Source organism: Neovison vison, chromosome 2, assembly GCF_020171115.1.
Source record: "Neovison vison isolate M4711 chromosome 2, ASM_NN_V1, whole genome shotgun sequence".
NCBI classification, from domain to species: Eukaryota; Metazoa; Chordata; class Mammalia; order Carnivora; family Mustelidae; genus Neogale; species Neogale vison.
This window is the reverse complement of record NC_058092.1, coordinates 79,255,247-79,277,314: the sequence shown is the minus strand read 5'-3', so window position 1 is coordinate 79,277,314 and position 22,068 is coordinate 79,255,247. Positions and strand designations below refer to the sequence as shown.

The following is a 22,068-nucleotide window of genomic DNA, read 5'->3' as shown; positions in this document are numbered from 1 at the left end:
TCATGATAATGAAATTACAGCACTAGAACAGTGCCTGACCTATAATAGGCATCTGGTGATTATCAGATATTTTATTAATTATTATGAAGTAGATCCCCAGGGTTGTTTTCATCCCAATCCTACATTTCAGGGGGCTTCCACATTCAGGTTCTCTTGTTCATCTGCTGGTTACCTAAAATCCATTCTCTGGTAGTTCTTTAAGAGACAGTAATGGAGTTCTATTTTCTAATCCTTATATGTTCAAAAACATTTGATGCCTTTTACTTGAAACAAGTTTAGCTATGTAAAATAATAGTACTACTGTTGAGCACTCATTAAAATCACAGGTGATCTGTACTCATTATTATATCATTTTACCTCATATTAATGCTATAATTTATTTATTTATTTATTTATTTTTTAAGGAAAGCTCTCTGCCCAACCTGGGCCCCTTCATAATTATGATATAAGTCAAGTAGTATCCATATCCCCTTTAAAAATTAACAAAATTAGGATCCAGACAAGTCACACTTCCTTTCTTAAAGACTTTGCTGGCGGGGCGCCTGGGTGGCTCAGTGGGTTAAGCCGCTGCCTTCGGCTCAGGTCATGATCTCAGGGTCCTGGGATCGAGTCCCGCATTGGACTCTCTGCTCAGCGGGGAGCCTGCTTCCCGCTCCCCTCTGCCTGCCTCTCTGCCTACTTGTGATCTCTCTCTGTCAAATAAATAAATAAAATCTTTAAAAAAAAAAAAAAAAGACTTTGCTGGCATTGCACCATTATCTACCATTGATGTGGCTGTGGAGAAATCTGAGGTCAATCTGATTTATTTCCCTTTTAAGGTACCTTGATCTTTTTGCCTGAATGCTGGAAAGATTATTTACTTTTGAAGTCTAGTAAAATTCAATGGGATAGGTCACAAGGGTCATTCTATATCAGTTTTCTTGGGACACATTGTGTCCTTTCAATTTATAAAGTGTCTTTTCACTTACATGAAGTTACCTTGAATTATACTTTGAATATTTTTTCATTTTCACTTGTTCTATTCTCCTTCATGTAGACATGCTAGATATCATGTCTTCTGTGTCTATAATTCTGCCTCAAATTATTTTTAGTTCTTTTTAACTTTTCATTGCCATTTTCTTATTTTTCTTAACCTAGCCCTGTTTTAAGTCTGCTGTCATCTTTATCTGCCTTCTTTCCCTGCCCCCACTTATAATGTGGTTTTAATTTCTAGGATTTTTCTCTTTTCCTTCCTTTCTGCTAGCTTATTTTACATTTCCTTCTGATGTCTCAGCATCAGTTCTTTTGCTTTGAGATCTTGTTTTTTAAGCTGTTTCATTAAGTCCTTTGAATTCACAGCATTATGTTTGGTCTGCTTCATGGCAACATTTTTCTGGAAAATGTCTCTTTATAACATTAACTTTTCATTTCCTTTCCTCTGTTTTCTTGTAGACTTGCTGTATAGATCTTATTTTCCTTTGGTTATTACTCATTATCGAATGAAAAGTGTTCTTTCTCGACCAGCTATTTGCAGGAAGCAACTGGAGCAGTGAATTGTGCTAATAGTGAGGCTGCTATGGCCGAGTGTGTGGGTATGTGTGTTGCGTGTGAGAAAGAGAAAAAAGGAGAAACTAGAGACAAAAATACACACACAGATCATGCTTAGCCAGTATTATCTCCCCAGCAGATGCTCATATTATATTCTCCCTCAACCTGTTTCATTAACAGACTGCCTCCAACATAGATAACATTTTTAAGGAATTTATCATTCAGCACTGTCTTGTCCTGCTACTTCGGAATGCCAGAGCCCTTGAAAGTTCCCACAGCTTGTGCCCCTTAAACTTTCAGTGTAAATCAGGTGATAGTTCTCCTCAGGTGTACTACCTCTTTAGTGCTGTGCCAACATTGAAAACTAAAGTCACAGCAGGTACTTAATCTCAACATACTCTGGACTCAGGTGTGATTTTCACTCAACTTTGTAGGCCATCCTCACTAATTGTGTCTTAGGGTTAACTTGGGACCTTATCAAAGATGGAGTTTGTGTTCATTTTTCTTATTTTCTTGTTTTTCGGTGATCTCAAGGATGACCAGATGACAGAGATAATTTCATTTTGTTATTTGTAAATGTTTTGGGAACTTTTTAAAAGATTTTATTTATTTGAGAGAACAAAGTGAGAGATACCATGAGTGGAGGGGGAAGGGCAAAGGGAGAGGAAGAAGCAGACTCCCTGCTGAGCAAGGGGTCTGCCGTGGGGCTCAATCCCAGAGCCCTGGAATCATGACCTGGGTCAAAGGCAGACACTTAACTGACTGAGCCACCCAGGCACCCCAATATTTTAGGGGTTTTTAAAAAGATTTTATTTATTTATTTGACAGAGAGATAGAAAGCACAAGTGAGCAGAGTGGCAGGCAGAGGGAGAGGGAGAAGAAGGGTCTTTGCAGAGCAGGGGAAGCCTGATATGGGACTCAATCCCAGGACTCTGGGATCATGACCAAAGGTAGTGGCTTAACCAACCGAGCCACTCAGATGCCCCTATTTTTGGTTTTTAAACTTTAATTTTTTATCTTAAAACCACAGCCACTTTTTTTTTTAAGATTTTATTAATTTATTTGACAGAGATCACAAGTAGGCAGAGAGGCAGGCAGAGAGAGAGAGGAGGAAGCAGGCTCCCCACTGAGCAGAGAGCCTGATGCGGGGCTCGATCCCAGGACCCTGAGATCATGACCTAAGCCGAAGGCAGAGGTCTTAACCCACTGAGCCACCCTGGCGCCCCCCACAGCCACTTTTTAAAAGAGTGCCTCTAATCTTAGGGAGACCAGGTATCATACCACCTCAGACCATCTTAAGTGGGAAAAATAGCTTTCAAATTCTGTGCACACCCTAGTCTCAGCAAGGTCTTTCATCATCATATAGCTGGTAAGGACAGAGCTTGGATTCAAATTCAGGTCTGTCCAAATCCAGAGCCTGAGTTCTTTTCATCATAGAACTTCATCTTAAAGAATACAGATATCTCCTTACATTGTTTATTGTTTCTTTTTATAACATTTTTCTATTAACTACTTTTTTGTTTCCTGGTTCTTAGTGTGACAAGTACAAGACTGGAGTTATTGATGGGCCCGCATGTAATAGCCTTTGTGTTACAGAAACTCTTTACTTTGGGAAATGCTTATCCACCAAGCCCAACAATCAGGTATGGACATTACAAATAAGCATTCCAGAATGATAGTGCACTCTAATTTTACCTTAAATGAAGTATTGTTAGAATTCTTGAACCAGAGTGTTAGGAAATTTTATATACTTCAATTTTGTATGCTTTGATTCACTCATCCAACAGATGTTTATTATTAATCCCTTATTCCCAGTATATTCCAGACACTGTTTAGTTATTAGGAATTCAGTGATGATTAAGATAGATAAGATTACTTACCTCGTGGATCTTATATTAATTAATAGTGACTAATTCTAGGGTATGGTATTAGGGAAATGGAAACAGAAGAGTTTTGCCTTTCATCTTTCTGTGTAATGTGACTTAAAAAATGTATTTGTAGCTATAAATGCTTAATTAAGAAACAAGAAAGATCTCAAATCAACAAGCTGACTTTACAATTTAAGGAACTTGAAAAGGAACAAACTAAACCCAAATCTAGCAGAAGGAAATAAATAATACAGTTTACAGCAGAGATAAATAAAATGGAGAATAGAAAAACAATAGAGAAAAATCAACGAAACCAAAAGCTGGTTCTTGGGAAAGATCAACAAAATTGACAAACCTTTAGCTAGATGGTCGAAGAAAAAAAGAGAAGGCTCAAATTATTAAAATCAGGAATGAAGAGAGGACATTACTACTGACTCTACAGAAATAAAAAGGATTACATGAGAGTACTATAAACAACTGTACACCAACAAGTTAGGTAACCTAGACAAAATGGACAAATTCTAGAAACAGAAAACTTAGCAAGAAATAGAAAATCTGAATAGATCTATCACTAGTAAGGAGATTAAATCAGTAATCAAGAGTCTCCCAACAAGAAAAGCTGTGAGCCTGTTGCCTTCAGTGGTGAATTCTACCAAACATTTAAGTCCTTCTCAACCCTTTCTAAAAACTGAAAAGGAGGGAATACTTCCTGACTCATTCTGTGAGGCCAGCATTACCGTGATACCAAACCCAGCTAAAGACACTTGAACAAGGAAAGAAATCGACAGACTTTGTGTACATTAATGCAAAATATTCAGCAAAATACTACCAAACCAAATTGAGCATATTAAAAAGATCATATACCACAGCCAAATGGGATTTATTACTAGAATGCTGGGATGGTTCAACATACAAAAGTCAATTTAATACACTAGATCAATGGATGAAAGGGGAAAAATCCACAGGATCATCTCAGTTGAAGCAGGAAAAGTATTTACAAAATTCAGTACACTCCTATGATAAAAACACTCAACAAATAGGAATAGAAGTTAAATGCCTCAACATAATAAAATATACATATGAAAAACCCATAGCTAATATCATATTCAGTTGTGAAAATCTGAAAGCTTTTCCTCTAAAATCAGGAACAAGGCAAAGATGCCCACTTTTGCCACTTGTATTCAACATAATACTAGACGTTCTAGCCAAATCAGTTAGACAAGAAAGAGAAAGACAAGAAAAAGGCACCCAAATTAGAAAGGAAAAAATAAAATTATATCTGTTTGCAGATGACATGATCTTTTATGTAGACCATGGGAGGTAGAAAAACATTTTATCTATGTAGGGAAAAGTTCTTACAGCTAATAAATGAGTTCAGCAAAGTAGCTGGAAACAAAATCAACACACAAAAATCAGTTGTATCTCTGTATAGTAACAATGAACATTCCACAAAGAAAATTAGGAAAACCATTCTGGGGCATCTGGGAGGCTCAGTCCATTAAGCATCTGCCTTCAGCTCAGATCTTGATCACAGTGTTCCTGGCATCAAAACCTGCATTGGGTTCCCTGCTCTTGGGGAGCCTGCTTCTCCCTCCCTTCCCTGCTTGTGCTCTCATTCTCTCTGTCTCACATACATACATACATACATACAATCTAAGAAAAAAAAAAAGAAAGAAAGAAAAGAAAACCATTCCATTTACGTAGTATCAGAAAGAGTAAAATACTTAGGAATTAACCGGGGGAAGGACTTGTACAATGAAAGTGTACAATGAAGGTGAGGGACTTGTACAATGAAAACTTCAAAGCACTGCTGAAAGAAATTAAAGCTATAAACAAATGGAGACATATCCCACGTTCATGGATTGGAAGACTTAGTATTGTTAAACGTTAATACCACCCAAATTGATCTACAGATTCAGTGAAATCCTTATCAAAATTCTGAGGATATTTTTTGCAGAAATAGAAAAACCTGCCCAAAATGGAATCTCAAAGGACACCAAATAGCAAAACAGTCATGAAAAAGTATTATAGAGCTGGAGGACTCAGACTTCCTGATTTCAGAACTTACTACAAAGCTACAGTAATCAAAACAGTATGTACTAGAATGAAGACAGACATACAGATCAATAGAATAGAGAACCCAGAAATAAGCTATCATGTATTTGGTGAAAAGATTTTTTTTTTAAAGATTTTATTTATTTATTCAACAGAGAGAGAGAGAGAGAGATCACAAGTAGGCAGAGAGCCAGGCAGAGAGAGAGATGAAGCAGGCTCCCTGCCAAGCAGAGAGCCGGATGCGGGGCTTGATTCCAGGACCCCTGAGATCGTGATCTGAGCCGAAGGCAGAGGCTTAACCCGCTGAGTCACCCAGGTGCTCCTGGTCAAATGATTTTTGACAAGAGTGCTAAGACCATTCGATAGAGAAAGGATTGTCTTTTCTTTCTTTTTTTTTTTTTTAAGATGTTATTTATTTATTTGACAGAGAGAGAGATCACAAGCAGGCAGAGAGAGAGGGGGAGGCAGGCTCCCTGCCAAACAGAGAGCCTGATTCAGGGCTCAATCCCAGGACCCTGAGATCATGACCTGAGCCGAAGGCAGAGGCTTAACCCACTGCACCACCCAGGTGCCCCAAGGACTGTCTTTTCAACAGATCATGCTGGGAAAACTGGATATCCACATGCAAAAGAACAAAGTGGGACCCTTACCTAATACTATATGTAAAAATCAAGTCAAAACAGATCAAAGACTTAAATGTAAGAACTAAAAGCATAAAACTCTTAGAAAAAATATAGGGTAAAATCTTCATGACATTGGATTTAGCAAGGATTTCTTGGCTCTGATCCCAAAGGCAGAAGCAACAAAAGAAGAGACAAATTGTACTTCATGAAAATTTTAAAATTTTGTACATCAAAAGAATATCCAATCTACAGAATTAGAGAAAATATTTGCAAATCATATATCCAATAGAGATTAATATCTAGAATATATAGGGGTGTCTGGGTGGCTCAGTGGGTTAATCCTCTGCCTTCTGCTCAGGTCATGGTCTCAGGGTCCTGGGATAGAGCCTGGATAGAGCCTGCATCAGGCTTTCTGCTCAGCAGAGAGCCTGCTTCCCCCTCTCTCTCTGCCTGCCTCTCTGCCTACTTGTGATCTCTCTCTGTCAAATAAATAAATAAAATCTTTAAAAAATATATCTAGAATATATAGCAAACTCCTGGGGCACCTGGCTGGCTCAGTTGGTAAAACATGCAACTCTTGATCACAGGGTCATGAATTTGTGCCCCAATATGTGTAGAGTTTACTAAGAAAAAAAAGAAAGAGACAGAGAACTCTTATAACTCACAAGAAAACTACCAGATTTTAAAATGTGCAAAGTACTTAAATAGGCATTTCTTAGAAAAAGATACACAAATGGCCAATAAGTATATGAAAAGATGCTCAGCATCACTTGATCATTAGGGAAATACAAATCAAAATCACAGTGAAATACCATTTCATACACGTTAGGCTGGCTACTGTCAAAAAATGGAAATTAACAAGTGTTGACAAGGATGGAGAGAAATTGGAACCCTTTTGCACTGTTGGTGAGAATGTAAAACAGCATAGCCACTGAAAAAAACAGTTCCTCAAAATATTAAAAATATATTGTTCTTATGATCCAGCAATTTTACTTCTGGGTACATATCTAAAAAAATTGAAAGCAGAGTCTCCAAAAGATATTCTTACACCCAAGTTCAGGTCAGCATTATTCACAATAGCTAAAATATGGAAGCATCCAAGGGTCCATTAGCAGATGAATAGAAATGCAAAATGTGGTATATCCATACAATGGACTATTATTCAGCTTTAAAAAAAGAGAAAATTCTGACACATGCAACTGTATATATCTTGAGAACATAATGTTAAGTGAAATAAGTCAATCACAAAACGACAAATTTTGTATGGTTCCATTTATATGAGATGCTTAGAGAAGTCAAAATTATAAAGATAGAGAGTAAAATGGTGATGCCGGGGGTGGGGTGGGAAAGGGGAACAGGGAGTTATTATTTAATAGGTATAGAATCTCAATTTTACAAGATGAAGAGTGCTACAAAAGGATAGTGGTGATGGCTGCACAACATTGTGAATGTAATACCATTGAGGTGTACTCTAAAAATGGTTAAGATGGTAAATTCTATGTTTTTAATATTTTATAATAAAAAATTGGAAAAAGTAAAATTGATCTTGGTCAAAAATATGTTTATTTAGGCATGAATTACTTTTTTATAATTTAAAAGTTACAGAAAAAAGCTAAATCTCAATGTTTTGTTACTTGTTTGTGTGTTTTTGTAAGAGGCAGAAAACACTAAAAATACATGGTAAAGTTTTCTGCTCAGCCAAAGGACTAATTTGTCATTCTTTTTTCACATAGATGTATTTAGGGATTTGGGGTAATCTGCCAGGTGTTGTGAAATGTCAAATGGAACAAGCACTTCATCTTGATTTTGGGACTGAATTGGAACCAAGGAAAGAAATAGTGCTATTTGATAAGCCAACTAGGGGAACCACTGTACAGAAATTCAAAGAAATGGTCTACAGTCTCTTTAAAGTAAGTATATATCTATTCACATGTTGCTAGTGTGAAGTGGTACATTCTTCTGAAAGAGTTAGCAAGACCTCACCCTAAGCCATAAAAATGTTGCTATTCTTTAACTTATACCCAGGACTCCATCTTGAGGAAAAAACTCAAACAAAATCTGAGGAGGATGCTTACATTAACATTATTTATGCTAGCTAAAAATGTCCAGATATGAAAGGAGAATTAAGTAGATGAGCAGCTGTATAGTTTGTAGGGAAGGCCTAAAATTAGTATACATGTCCTGACTGAAAATTATTTTTTAAAAATTTAAAGAAATATTCATACAAAGATTAAATATATTAAAGAAAAAATTTATAATATTGGAAAGAATCTTTTTTTAAAAAGATTTTATTATTTATTTGACAGATCACAAGTAGGCAGAGAGACAGGCAGAGGGGGTGGTGTGTGGAAGCAGGCTCCCTGCTGAGCAGAGAGCCCCATGTGAGATCATGACCTGAGCTGAAGGCAGAGGCTTAACCTACTGAGCTACCCAGGCGCCCCAAGAATCTTTTTATTGGTGTCATATTTTCACTCAAAATCTTACTTTTAAGTTTACATTTTCGTACTATTTTATCTTAAGAAACTTCACAGGGACATATTTTTTAACCACCATTGGAACTATACAATTTGAAGAAAACAGTTGTTAATGTATTGACTACAAAACAGGAGAAAATAATTTTCTCCTGTTTGACCCTTTTTATAACTTCAGACCTTATTTGACCCTTATTATAACTTCAGACATGAGCATATTACACAGCAATTTTGCAAGTAAATGTATGAATAAGACAGAACAATTTGTGTGTTGGATATCAACAGGGCCCAGGGAGCTATAGGAGCTAGGGTGACTCATTTCTTAAATATACTTAAGTCGGTTTTACTACAATTATATAAAACATACTTCTAATTAACTCAGTAAGCATCATAAATATTTGGAGATATCTTAAGTTCCTTCATGGAGACTCAGTAACAAGATTATTACTTAGCATGGCAATCCCCATAAAGTTAGTATGTATATTACATATGAGTAATTTTTCAAACCTATATTTGGCTAAATTCTTACCGTTTTAGGCAAAGTTGGGTGACCAAGGAAATCTCTCTGAACTGGTTAATCTCATCTTGACGGTGGCTGATGGAGACAAAGATGGCCAGGTTTCCTTGGGAGAAGCAAAGTCAGCATGGGCACTTCTTCAACTAAATGAATTTCTTCTCATGGTGATACTTCAAGATAAAGAACATACCCCCAAATTAATGGGATTCTGTGGTGATCTCTATGTGATGGAAAGTGTTGAATATACCTCTCTTTACGGAATAAGCCTTCCATGGGTCATTGAACTTTTTATTCCATCTGGGTTCAGAAGAAGCATGGATCAGCTATTCACACCATCATGGCCTAGAAAGGCTAAAATAGCCATAGGACTCCTAGAATTTGTGGAAGATGTTTTCCACGGCCCCTATGGAAACTTCCTAATGTGTGATATTAGTGCCAAAAACCTAGGATATAACGATAAGTATGATTTGAAAATGGTGGACATGAGAAAAATTGTGCCAGAGACAAACCTGAAAGAAATTATAAAGGATCGTCACTGTGAGTCTGATTTGGACTGTGTTTATGGCACTGATTGTCGAACTAGCTGTGATCAGAGTACAATGAAGTGTACTTCGGAAGTGATACAACCCAACTTAGCAAAAGCCTGTCAGTTACTCAAAGACTACCTACTGCGTGGTGCTCCAAGTGAAATTCGTGAGGAACTGGAAAAGCAACTTTATTCTTGTATTGCTCTCAAAGTCACAGCAAATCAAATGGAAATGGAACATTCTTTGATACTAAATAACCTAAAAACATTACTGTGGAAGAAAATTTCCTATACAAATGACTCTTAATTCATTTGGACATTGTGATTATGGAAGAACTGTAAGGAAAAATTTTGAGCATTTAAAAAAAAGATGGCTTCTGATTCAAATCCTTGCCAGTTACACAACCCCCTTTCCCCTGGTTTTAAGAAGTCATCATCTTGAGATATATGTTGATTGCTGAAGTAATGGCAGGAGGTATAGGAAGAACAGGTCCAAAGATTTCATTTCTGCTGTTGGAAGCCCTGGTAGATTTTCCAGTACCTTCACTGTGTAACTATTTTGACTAATGACCTAAAATAATGCTGTGAAATCCTCATTCCATAAACATAAACAGTGAGAGTATTTTGTAGATTTGTTAGCCAAAATACCATTGCTGGAATTATTGTTTGCATTGAAGCTGCTGTTTAAAAAAAAAAAAAAAAAAATTATACATATTTACTGAAGTCTTAGCATGGTAAAGTTTGCACATTAACAGAAATTAAGACTGTAAAGCAGGTAAAGTTACTCACTTGTAAACAGATGTTGGGTTAATAGCATGGTTTGTTGTATTTATAGACTTAAACATTTAGACATCAAATGTTAAATGGCTTCAGAATGTTATTAGCCTCTGAAAATTAAAAATTCATCAAAACATGGCAATACTTGGCAATATGTAATTGCAAATTTGAGGCTGAAACTGGATGAGCTTTCATCATCCTAGATTTGATGGGTCCTTCTTAGTGTCCACGAGCTCTGTCCTTCAAAACTGACATTCTTAAGGCCATCAACCCAATCCAGATCCATTTATCTGAATTTGAGCTATGGAGAAGTGGGACATTAGGAGCCAGATTCTGAAATTATGGAACTTTCTAGTAACAATTTTCCATTTTTGAACAATATTTCCTGTTGGCCAAAGGGCTTTCTTAAGAGGCATGTAAATTTGTTTCATGTAAACTTGATATGCAAGTTATTATTTGCCCTTTAATGTTATTTTTATGTTAAGATCTGGCATGTACCTTTCAACATCTCCGTAACATAGAACACCTCTTTTGAAGACCCAATATATTCTGCTCGAAAGTTTCACCTGATTGAAGTGAATGTTACAGTTATGTGAACTTCACTGAAACAGCTTTCTCTCAAAAATTAAAGCCATTGATTAGCACCAGTTTTGCTTATTTTAAAATTGTTTACTCTGAAGGTACTTTTTCTTCCCACCAGCCATCTGGTTACAATAAATGAATGGAAGAAACATTTCCTAGTGCACAGTTGGTCTCTTGCTTGCCAGACTGTTTCGGGAGGGCTGCACATCATACAACCAGAGGGATAACTCCTGTCAGGGAAAACAAGCCTGAGAAGCAGGTGTGAACTCTGAGTCAGTATGTGAAGTCATACTTGTTTTTCAAAGAAAAAAAACCCTGTCAACTCCTCTCCTTTTGTATTTCAGGTTATTTCCTACAGTTTCATTAATAAGAGTTTAACACAGATAGCTGCTTGATGAATAAGTTTATTGTTGTCTTTATCTGAAAAATCTTCATAGAAAATTGTGGTTTGGTTTATTAGCTCTCAGCAGCCCGCTCCTGAGCTCGAAGGAAGCTTGCCTTCTTCTGAGCTACCCGATCTTTCTTTTGGGCAAGAGACATTTTGGGACGATTCCACCTATAAAACAAAGTAAAATAAAGAGATAAATGTAATTTTTAAGTATCACCGCTATAGAGGATAGAAAATAGTTAACTCTGATTGAAAAAGAATGTGATCAGGTCAAACAAATCCAAGTTCTAATACACATACTTATTTATGATCTTAATCTAACTTTAAAAATGGAGTAACTGGTAAAAAAACAAACAATAAATGTTTAAATGCAGTAATTGGTAATTATACTGTACTGGGATAGAATAGGTCAGCTCAGTAAGTACCTTCTGAGGCTAATAAATTTCTATCACCACAATTGCTTTAGCAAACCTGGTTCCCCTCACTTCTGCAACATCATGCAGAGCTAGTGATCGAGTTTGCATTGCACAACTTCAATGAGAGTGTGAATAAGAAGAAACAAGGTAAGCAACTCCTTTTAACCTCTTTCTCTTGAAAAGACAACAGTAAGATGCATACCTCTTCTTTTTAACTTCTTTCTTAGGCTTTTTCTCATAGATTGGGTTCTCTCGTATAGCAGCATGAGCTTTCTTATACATCTCCTCCATCTGAAAGAAAGCAAAGCAAACAGTACTTGGTTTCACTTCACATGCCCTAAACAGTCATATAATGTGCACTGCATTCTACTACTTGTTCTATTTTTATCCCTAAACCAGACTGTCAAGAGGAACTAGGCCAACCCTGGTATCTCTTTAAATTCTACACATAACCCACATTTTCTTAAGATATTACCATTGGCAATGTGAACTGACACTATTCACAAAACTCACACTCAAAAATTTGCATGTATTTCTGAGGAATTCAGCTATACTTTGAATCACTCAAGTTGAGAGCAAATGGGTTTCTGTAAAAACATTTATGTTCATTTAAGTATTATCTGACCTAAATTCTTTTATTCAAGTGAGGATTTGTGCCAAAACAAAGTACTTAAGATGGTAAGAGGAAGAGTATACAGGGAAGAGGACAAAGAATTGTTATAAATTCATTTTTGTTCTCCCATATTTCCCAGATTTGTATTTTCCATCAGTATCTGACAGGTCTTCCAATGCTACTCCCAGCACTGCATACCAGGGACCTCTTGTATCTACTGCTACTAGGTGTCTGTGGAAACAGAAGATTTGAACTGCACCAGAAAACCCCCAAACACCATCCAATTAGATCTTAAAGAGAATTTTGTTCTAAAACTCATCAAAAACCAATGCTGAAATTCTCTGAATTATTTCAAGTACCACCTCTAAATAATGACTATTGATTCTATGGAAGATCAAGTCATGAAGCAGCTATAAAATACCTGAACATTCACTATCCCAATCTAGTAGCAATTACATGCCCCTAAAGAATTAAGTAATCCAACTCTAAAATCACTCCTTCAACATAGAGAAAATGTGATTACTACATGCATCTGTGTAAAACTTAGCAAATGAAAATAATGCAAACACTGCACGAGACCTAAATCCCTCCTGAAAATTAATTTCTCTACCTCTGCATTCTATTATGGCTTTCCACTGTATTTAACGAATCCATTTGATGTCAAATGTGTCATTTAATAAATCTAAGCAACTCGGTCCATTCCTTCCTAAGAGACAAACAGGATTCACAACCATGTATGTAGACAATAGCACTGAGTTTTAAGTAAAGACCACTTTCCTCTTGGAGACATGTCAGATGTCAGCAGAGGAGTTTAGCAGGCATGCATAAGAGGCCTCCAAAGATCAAACTGATGAGCTAGCCAGGAAAAGTACATCAGCCTAAGAGTGGTCCAGCTGAAATATATCAAATATATAGGAAAGCATTAGAAAATGGCTTGAAATGTGAGATTTTGAAGCTTGAGATTTTGAAGTTTTTGAACAAGTTTAACATTACCAGAGCAAGAGATGTCTTAGGAAGAAAAATTATGCAGGCCAAGCAGAATTATAATCACAAGTAAAAGTCCCTATTTACCAGAGTGAACAAGGGTAATTAAATAATATACAAGTATGGGTTTCTGAAAACTAACATGCACTTGCATTTACTAATATAAACTAATGGCATCCTACCCTTTCCTAGCTCAAAAAAACTCAAGTTATGTGTTTATTAGCCCTAGACTGTGTGCTAAGCATACAAATAACAGAAAGGGATCTTTTCCAATTACAACTCTTTTTAAAAACAATTTTCACAGGGTGCCTGGATGGCTCAGTTAAGCATCCAAGTCTGATTCTGGCTCAGTCATGATCCCAGGGTCCTGAGACTGAGCCCGCCCCCCCATGCTGGATGCCGTCTGCCCCTCACCCACTATGCACTCACTCACTCAAAAAAAATTTTTTTTCATAACCAAAGCAGTGTGAAAATAGAAACTGTGCACTAACATAACAGTCATTTAATAGGTAACTATTAATTTATTTACAACTCCATAGTTGTGTACAAGTTTTATAAAAATCAATGCTCTTTTTGTGTTCTATGCCTACCTTCCATGACTACGGTGCGTTAATAGTCAGTCTTAAAGATAGAACTTTAGGCTGATAAAATTTCTAACATTAAACTCACATTTGCAACATCAAGGACTAGTGATCTAATCTGTACAACTCCCCACATCCACGCTGAGACATTCAGAAATTCCGTAACAGGGCGCCTGGGTGGCTCAGTGGGTTAAGCCACTGCCTTCGGCTCAGGTCATGATCTCGGAGTCCTGGGATCGAGTCCCGCATCGGGCTCTCTGCTCAGCAGGGAGCCTGCTTCCCTCTCTCTCTCTGCCTGCCTCTCTGCCTACTTGTGATTTCTCTCTGTCAAATAAATAAATAAAATCTTTAAAAAAAAAAAAAAAAAAAAAAAAAGAAATTCCGTAACATAGAACTTATTTGCTAAAAAGGACCTTTCTTCCACATGGCTTCAAAATGAGTTTAGTTAAATAGAATCTTTTATCAGACAGGACAGATGAGTCTAACTATGACCACAGGAATTAAGTCTACAGATTTAGAACAGTCAAATATGTAAAAGCCACCAAAGGCTTCATATTTAGATCCTTGAGGCCTTCAGTACCTAAGAAATTCCTAAAAGCATGTTGGTAAGTCAAGTTCTTTATAATTACCCTATCTGACTTTTAACTTACCCTCACTCAATATCCCAAGTTCATCTCATTCCATTTTAAGAACTCTTTATTTATACCTATTAACATACTCATGTTCAACTTTTAACAATTAACCCGAAATAAAACTACTAATAAACCCACCAAAATCTAGTAGTAAACCTATAAATTGCGGCAGCCTGGGTGGCTCAGTGGGTTAGGTGTCTGCTTTCGGTTCAGGTCACGGTCTTGGGATAGAGCCTGCACTAAGAGCTCTGCTCAGCAGGGAGCCTGCTCCTCCCACCCCACCGTGTGCCCCTCTGCCTACTTGTAATCTGTCAAGTCTTAAAAAAAAAAAAAAACCTATAAATTAACTAATACAGGCATTTTTAGTTAAAATTTTTACCATGTCTGGAGTTACGTTGTTCTTTATGTATTGAGAGAATTGTTTCTTGTATGCATCTTCGTCTTCTTCCATTAGGTAACGCATATAATCTGCAACATTCTGACCCATGATGTGCTTTCGATGTACTTCTGCATTGAATTCCTTGCTTTCTGAATCATAACCAGGGAATCGTTTGGTACTAAAATAAAATTTTTCATATTTTAGTATTATAAGGATTAAAATCAGTTCACTAACCGGAATTCATTTCAGTAGCTGCTATCAGTCCCGTCTTGAAACAATTAATTGCATCATATGCAACCAAAGGACCAACTATGGACTGCTCAGTTTAGTGGGATATCATCATTCAGCAGCTTATCTCTGAATTCCAGGACAGAAGAGAAAATCATGCTACAAGTACATTTAAAGCCATGAAATGTACCAAGTTCCCACCACTAAAACGAGTTCTCCTTATAAACACAAAAAAGGGTTCCAAATCCTAAAATTTGGAGGGAGCTGCCTCAGGGCACATGGGAATAAGTGGTTTTTTGAAGACCACATCTGACAGGTGTCTTGCAAGAGACCTGCAGGTCCTCAAAAAAAAACACTCCACCAGGGGCACCTGAGTGGCTCAGTGGGTTAAAGCCTCTGCCTTTGGCTCAGGTCATGATCCCAGGATCCTGGGATCAAGCCCCGCATCGGGCTCTCTGCTCATCAGGGAGCCTGCTTCCTCCTCTCTCTCTGCCTGCCTCTCTGCCTACTTGTGATCTCTGTCAAATAAATAAATAAAATCTTAAAAAAAAAAAAAAATATGCTCCACCATTACAGAAGTTCCAGTTAGGTTACATTTTAAAGGCTACCCTCCCCAACCCCAAAACCTAGTATTTTTGTTAAGGATTCACCAACCTCTAAAATATCCCTAAGAAGCTAATTAATCATTTTTAAAGATGCATCTACTCAACAAGAACAAAAACCATTAACTCAAAACCTAGGACTTAACAAATTCAAACCTACTAAACTTCTGAGAATGGTCTATAATCTTGTTTCCAGCTGAGAGCTGTCATAAGCCTTTTCTCAAACTTTTTTTCTAGAGCTGAGAGTTCCCATAAATGAGTAAACCAACTTTCATTCTGAATGAAAAGAAAACACACTTGGGGGGGGCGGGAGTGCGTGGGTGGCTCGGTGGGTTAAAGCCTCTGCCTTCAGCTCAGGTCATGATCCCAGGATCCTGGGATCAAGCCCCACATTGGGCTCTCTGCTCAGCAGGGAGCCTGCTTCCTCCTCTCTGCCTACTTGTGATCTGTCAAATAAATTTTAAAAATCTTAAAAAAAAAAAAAAAAGAAAAGAAAAGAAAATACACTGAGAGGGGAGTGGACTTGAGGTGCTCATTTCTAACCAAAACTAAGCTACAACACAAAAGCTAGTTGTTTCAATCCCTGCTTTCCCACTACTGGCTCCAGAACTTTGAACAAATCCTTTATCTCTGAACCTCAATCTCATTTATAAAACACATTACAATTCCATCCTGCCCACCAGGTTCCTTTTGTAGAGTACTAAGCATATAGCAGGTACACAAGGTACACAAGGATAACTACGTACTAATTTAACTGATTCATCCAGTAATCTCCAAAGTCTAACCAGTCAGAAATGGAAATACTGGCAGTCCAAACAATGAAGCCTTGAATACTCTATTACCTGTGAGGGATAGACAAGCCTCCATCCACTGCTCCCTTGAGGGCCCCAAAAACTTTATTTCCAGTAGTAGTTCTGGCAAGCCCTGCATCCAAATAGCAGGTGAAGGCACCAGGTTGACCATCAATGCTTTCCACATTGTACTCATCTCCAGTCACTTCCACTTGGCCTTCATAGATCTTGTCCATGCCAAACCTATTAAGGAGCTATTAACAAAAAAGCCAGTCTAAATATATTCAAGTAATTCTAACATTATCAAGTCACAACTTTAGGGGCACATAGGTGGCTCAGTCGTTGAGCATCTGCCTTCGGCTCAGGTCATGATCCCAGGGTCCTGGGATTAAGCTGTGCATCGCGATGCCTGCTTAGCAGGGCACCTGCTTCTCCCTCTCCCACTCCCCCTGCTTGTGTTCCCTCTCTCTCTGTCAAATAAATAAATAAAATATTTTTTAAAAAGTCACAACTTTAATGACCTGACACCTAGAAAAATTTTCCTTCAAAATTCACTTAACCCTCTGTACTGATTTACTTTTAAATACTAAGATGCTACAAAAACAATCTTCAAATATTCAATTTCACCACCCCTTTGTCTTATAGCTTCTGTATCTTTCCTACATGTCCATACTTATTTATGCATTAATCAATTAAGATGTAACCATATCTATTCAAGAAATTTATTTTCCATATTTCCTCAGTCCTATTTGGCTACAGTAGCTCAAGAACCAAGTATTAAATGTTACCACATGTAATTTGATTAAAATCTTAGAAGCATCTGGGCATAAGAGAACATCTTTTATGGCTCTACTCTCCAACTACATTAATGTTAATAAGGGTGAATCTTCTGCCAGTACATCTAGCTACTGTTTCACCAGTGTGACTTACAATGTTCCTCTCATGTATGGCATTGTTCCCCACTCTTACCCAAACGAGTTTACAATCAGTGAAGATATAGTCCCTAACAACGATGCATGCTTAACAATTCCAATGCAAAACAAGATCAGTAACTTGAGAAAACAAAAATAAGACAAAATCACATTTCCATCTTCCTGCATATTATAGGAAATGCTGCCACCCAGAGGCAAAGATAGTTAAAACCAAATCCATTACCCATGGCTAACCCCCAACCCAAATTTAAGACATTGTTTCTCAAACTTTAACATGTATATAAATAACCTGGACATCCTATTAAAATACAGATTCCATGGAAAAAAAAACAAAAACAGATTCCAAGGGTGTAAAGTCTGCATTTTAAATGTACACTGATTGATAGAAGATCTATTCTAAGTGGCAAAGGTCTACAAAGTCAAGGTATCCACTAACTAGCCAGAAATGGCTATTCAAATTATGGTAAAAATTCAGTTCCTCAGTAGCATTAGCTACATTTCATGTGTTCAACACCCATATGTGGCTGGTGGCTATCATTCTTTGGTTTAGATTCACACTGATCTAGACCTACTCAACAATGCAAAAAAAAACCCAAAAACAAAACAAAACAAACCAAACCCACCCAGAAAAATTACCTCCCCAGAATATTAGAAATTGCACTGCTGTCTCAAATTCTGTATTTATAAAGCTATCCTTCCTGATGACCCCACAAGCAACAGCTCAACAGCAGACACCCCTCAGAAGCCACAGCTGAGGGTATCTTCCTCATGTATCAACATCTACCTTGCAGACAACTCCAAACAATGAGCTAGGTCGAAAATATACTACTTAAAGATGTCTTCTACATACCCTGCGGGCCAGCAGCAGGCCGGTACAATATGCTGCAGCATAATTTGTCAGGCCAACTTTCACACCATACTTTGGGAGTTCATGAGCATAAGCCGCACAAACTATCATATCTCCTTCTATGCGAGCATAAGCAATCTGTAAGAGAAACAACAGGTTAGTCACCTGTGCTTTCAACTGTCTGCTTACTTATTTAGGTGCCTTCTTTTTCAAAGGACTTAAAAAGAAGTGGGAAACAAATCTGCAACACTTAGAATCTGTTTTTATTAAACCCACTCAAAGAGTTTATGGCTTGGTCAACTACTTCTGTAAATGTATGTCATAATATCGCAAAACAGAGCTAAAACTACCATATAGACTGTAAACATTGAAATGCCTTTGAGTAAGTTAGGGACTACTGTTCCTAATACTACTGAAAACAGACTCTTAGCTGCATCAGCCAATGAATCAAAGAGGCACAGTGAAAAGTCAGAAAGAAATCGGATTATTTCAAGTATCTTCTGAACTATGCATATCAAAATCCAATGTTTCTGACACTGTTTACTTATCTGAACTCAGGTATGAAGAACACATTGTCTTCACAACCAAAAAATTAGTCTGCCCAGAAAATAGGTGTGCCTGCCCCCTGCAAAGACTCAAACAGTCTTAACTGTAAAAATTTACTCTAGTTGTAAATGCCCAGAATATTCATTTCTAGGAGCTAACTGCCACTTTGTAGAGGTCTTTTATGTGGGAGAAACCTTCATACCTATTTATCAAAACCTATTTCAAAGAGAAGCAGGAATAAAAACAATCTTAAGAGCCTAATTAAAACTTCACAACTACCTACCTCTTCAATAAGGAGTGGTTATATGGCACATAAGGCTATGTACAGCAGGTCAGGAATTTAGTCCGTGACAATTTCTGTTATTCTACTGGAACTGCAATGTGCAAGAACCTTCTACTTGGCCTCAAATTTATCCTCTTACCCCTATAAAATAACATAGTAGCCCAGATTTCTCTAATCCTCTTTCTGCCAATTAGAAAACAAGATTAAACTACTTTGGTCAGGACTGTCATACATGGCTGATTTTCAGTAGAGTATTTTCAAGTACCACCCTCCCCACTCAAGCTCCAACTTCAGACCTACTAAAAGGAAAAGTACTACTCAATGTTTTTAGAATGCCAGGCACTAGAGGGGCCTTTTAATCCATACATGTTTTGCTTAAGTACAACTTCTCCAGCAGTGAGTTAAAGAGGTGAGGTTACCACTCACTGCTTGAATTTAGAATACTACTTACCTGACAGATGATATCTCTGTTGGTTACACGAACTATCATCCTGTATTTAGGTGTGTTGTACTTATTTTTATCTTGAATTACCAAGCGTTTCCTGGCATAATAATCAGTTTTACCCTCTGAAAGAAAAAAGTAACTTAAGAAAAGTCTATTCCACTGCAGATTCTTCTAAAATTGTGAACATGAGTAAGTGACCATACCTCGACGTCTTCTAAATTTCACTTGGTATCTCTTGAAGTAAGCCTTATTCTTGACAACCTTCACAAACCCCTTTAAGAAAAAAAGAATGTTATTAAAACTTTGATAAATTGTTTATATTTTTGACATCTGAGTTAACTGCATAACAAAATAACACTTTAGCTTCAAAAGTGAACCCATTCAGCTGTCACTTTTGTGAAGTCCAGTTTCTCAAAACACAGGGGGTCAAGAATCACCTTTTCTACTTCTTATAAGTCACTTTTCCAAAGTGCTGGTCTAGATAGCAATCAATCTCGCCTAACGTCAGTCTGTTCTGAACACTCTGTGTCCCAGTTTGGAAACCTAAACTCCAATTTCCCTCCTACTGTTCACGCACGTTTTTCCAAAGCCTAAACCACTTGCCACGAAACTCATCTGGTCAAGAGCATATTTGGCAATTACTTCCGATTAAATCAGCATTGTTTCCCACCTATCAAAGCAACACACCCCATCCCAAAAATCATTAAAAACTGGTGCAGCAACAGTCTAGAGAAAGAGATAGGAGACAGGAGATAGGAAGCACATACCAACTAAATGAGTTCCCTTTTGGGGCCCAGAGAAGCCACAGCCTCCAGGCTGACTGCTGGGTTTAAAAGCCACTTTTGAAAGATCCACCAACCCCACACTCTCCCGAAAAAAACCATGGAAACAAGTCAGTGGTGGATGAGTCCGGAGAGCTGCAGCCCATCTCCACTCAGGCATCTCCTCCCCCCACCGCACCCCCAGAGTGAGACCAAGTGCATGCAATCCTCCCCACTGCCGGTGCCAGGTCGGACGAGCCGGCATTATCCCCTAAACTTGTCAGCTTAATTCATCCCCCCTCCTCAATCCGCCGCCCTAGCTTCTGATCTTCTCTGTCAACCCCTCCCCCAAAGTTTGCGCGGCCGGCGGCAGCCATTAAGGCCACGCTGGGAGCGGCAACCCTACCACAGCAGAACCCTCAATCCAACGCCATCCATCCCCTGCTCCGTGCGAGACGGACCCTACGCTGGCGTTTGGGAAAGGACAAAGAACCCGTGTGCAGACGTAGCCCAGGCTCCCCAATATCGACTTACCATCCTGCGGATCAGAGACCGGCGTCCGCGGCTCGCCACAGACCAGCAGGCCCAGCAACACTCGGCTGGGGGAAAAGGCCTCGGCTCGTGCGCAGGCGCAGTATGTAGCACTGACGATCACGCGAGCGACGTGTGGAAGAGAGAGCGCGCCAGTTCAAGGCGTGCGTTGCACTGTCCCCTGCTGGCGGGAGGACCGATGCGGGACTTCGCCAGGCGGTAACAGAACTTCAGTGCCACTGAGTCCCCAAACTCCGGGCTGGTAATCCCCACAGGGATGGGCGGTAAACAGTAGCCGGGAGGATTATAAGAGGTTTTCAGTTTCCTGTGCTAATAAGTTGCTTCGTAACAAACATATATGATTTTTGTAAATAGGAAAAAATACTTAAACTAAATAGAATATGTTTGCTGTGAAGCACTTTGGACCCCTCCAGGGTACTACCTCCTGGACTACTCGTCCTGCTCCAGAGCATACAGAATCCCTTCTGGAAGCTTTATCCCAGCCCTTCAAACCAGAGTAAGGGGCCCCTTCTGCCTTCCCACAGTACTTCCAACTTCCTTCAGCCCGCTGTTGCCTGTGAACTCTCTAAGGGTGGGTCCCCCTGCCCCAGTTCACCTTGAATCTCCAGCAGCACTCGTGCTGACGTTCTAAGTGCTCGGGGTTTGTTAAATGATAAAAAGAACTACTCACCGCTCTGTTTTCTCCTTCCCTTTGCTTCCATCGTGTTTCTTGATCTCTGACAGCTTCTTTCGTTTTCCGTCCCTCCATCACTCTGAGCTAGTCAGAGCTTAACTTTTCTCTAGGTCCTTCCCCCCCCCCCCGCATTCTTTTAAAACTCATTCTAACAAGGGAATGAGCTGACTCATTCTCCACACGCGAACCAATCACCAACCAACCAATCAAACAAACAAAAAGCAGCTCAGGAGAAAGTATGCCCTTACCAAACAGCATTTCAAAGGTGGTCTTTGGACTACTGCATGGGAATCACGTGGGTATTAGCTAAAATGCAGAAATCTGAATATCCCCCCACCTCTTACTGAACCAGACTTGTTGGTTTGGAGTCTAGGAATCTGCGTTTTTAATTTGGCCTCAATCTTAATCAGTTCAGGAGGTCTCAGGAAAGCAGAAGACAGGGTGACTGGGTGGCTCAGTCATTAAGCAT

The 22,068-nt window shown here is 38.5% G+C and overlaps 2 protein-coding genes and 2 non-coding genes across 6 annotated transcripts in view; 1 reads left to right on the top strand and 3 right to left on the bottom strand.

Moving 5' to 3' along the window:
- Window positions 1–11,097, top strand: part of DIPK1A (divergent protein kinase domain 1A) — a 128,752-nt gene extending 117,655 nt beyond the window's left edge. For both annotated transcript variants that reach the window (XM_044238690.1, XM_044238691.1), the window contains exons 3-5: window positions 3,063–3,170; window positions 7,807–7,983; window positions 9,082–11,097. In XM_044238690.1, the coding sequence (XP_044094625.1) occupies window positions 3,063–3,170; window positions 7,807–7,983; window positions 9,082–9,894 (1,098 nt within the window). In that variant the 3' untranslated portion in view covers window positions 9,895–11,097. The remainder of the gene's footprint in view (window positions 1–3,062; window positions 3,171–7,806; window positions 7,984–9,081) is intronic.
- A 235-nt stretch (window positions 11,098–11,332) lies between these two features.
- On the bottom strand, window positions 11,333–21,015 carry RPL5 (ribosomal protein L5). Of its 2 annotated transcripts, none has more exons than XM_044238692.1 (8): window positions 20,909–21,015; window positions 19,817–19,886; window positions 19,620–19,735; window positions 18,343–18,477; window positions 16,612–16,814; window positions 14,940–15,117; window positions 11,953–12,041; window positions 11,333–11,502 (listed from the first exon to the last, which is right to left on the bottom strand). In XM_044238692.1, exons 1-8 carry the CDS (start codon window positions 20,909–20,911, stop codon window positions 11,403–11,405), a joined length of 894 nt encoding a protein of 297 aa, XP_044094627.1. In that variant the 5' UTR covers window positions 20,912–21,015; the 3' UTR covers window positions 11,333–11,402. The 2 variants fall into 2 exon arrangements, with proteins under 2 accessions (XP_044094627.1, XP_044094628.1); XM_044238693.1 differs by having other exon boundaries at window positions 11,953–12,038.
- On the bottom strand, window positions 11,722–11,858 carry LOC122901604. Its single transcript, XR_006383596.1, has one exon. It is a non-coding gene; the product is annotated as a small nucleolar RNA SNORA66 (small nucleolar RNA).
- LOC122901598 lies at window positions 15,191–15,287 on the bottom strand. Its single transcript, XR_006383592.1, has one exon. It is a non-coding gene; the product is annotated as a small nucleolar RNA SNORD21 (small nucleolar RNA).
- Window positions 21,016–22,068: the final 1,053 nt, after the last annotated feature.

Coding starts and splice junctions, on each gene's coding strand:
- RPL5 (XM_044238692.1), bottom strand. Junction 15,118..16,611: donor GGCTTGTCTATCCCTCACAG/GTAATAGAGTAT, acceptor ATTTTATTTTAG/TACCAAACGATTCCCTGGTT. Junction 12,042..14,939: donor ACAACGTAACTCCAGACATG/GTAAAAATTTTA, acceptor GCTTTCTTTCAG/ATGGAGGAGATGTATAAGAA.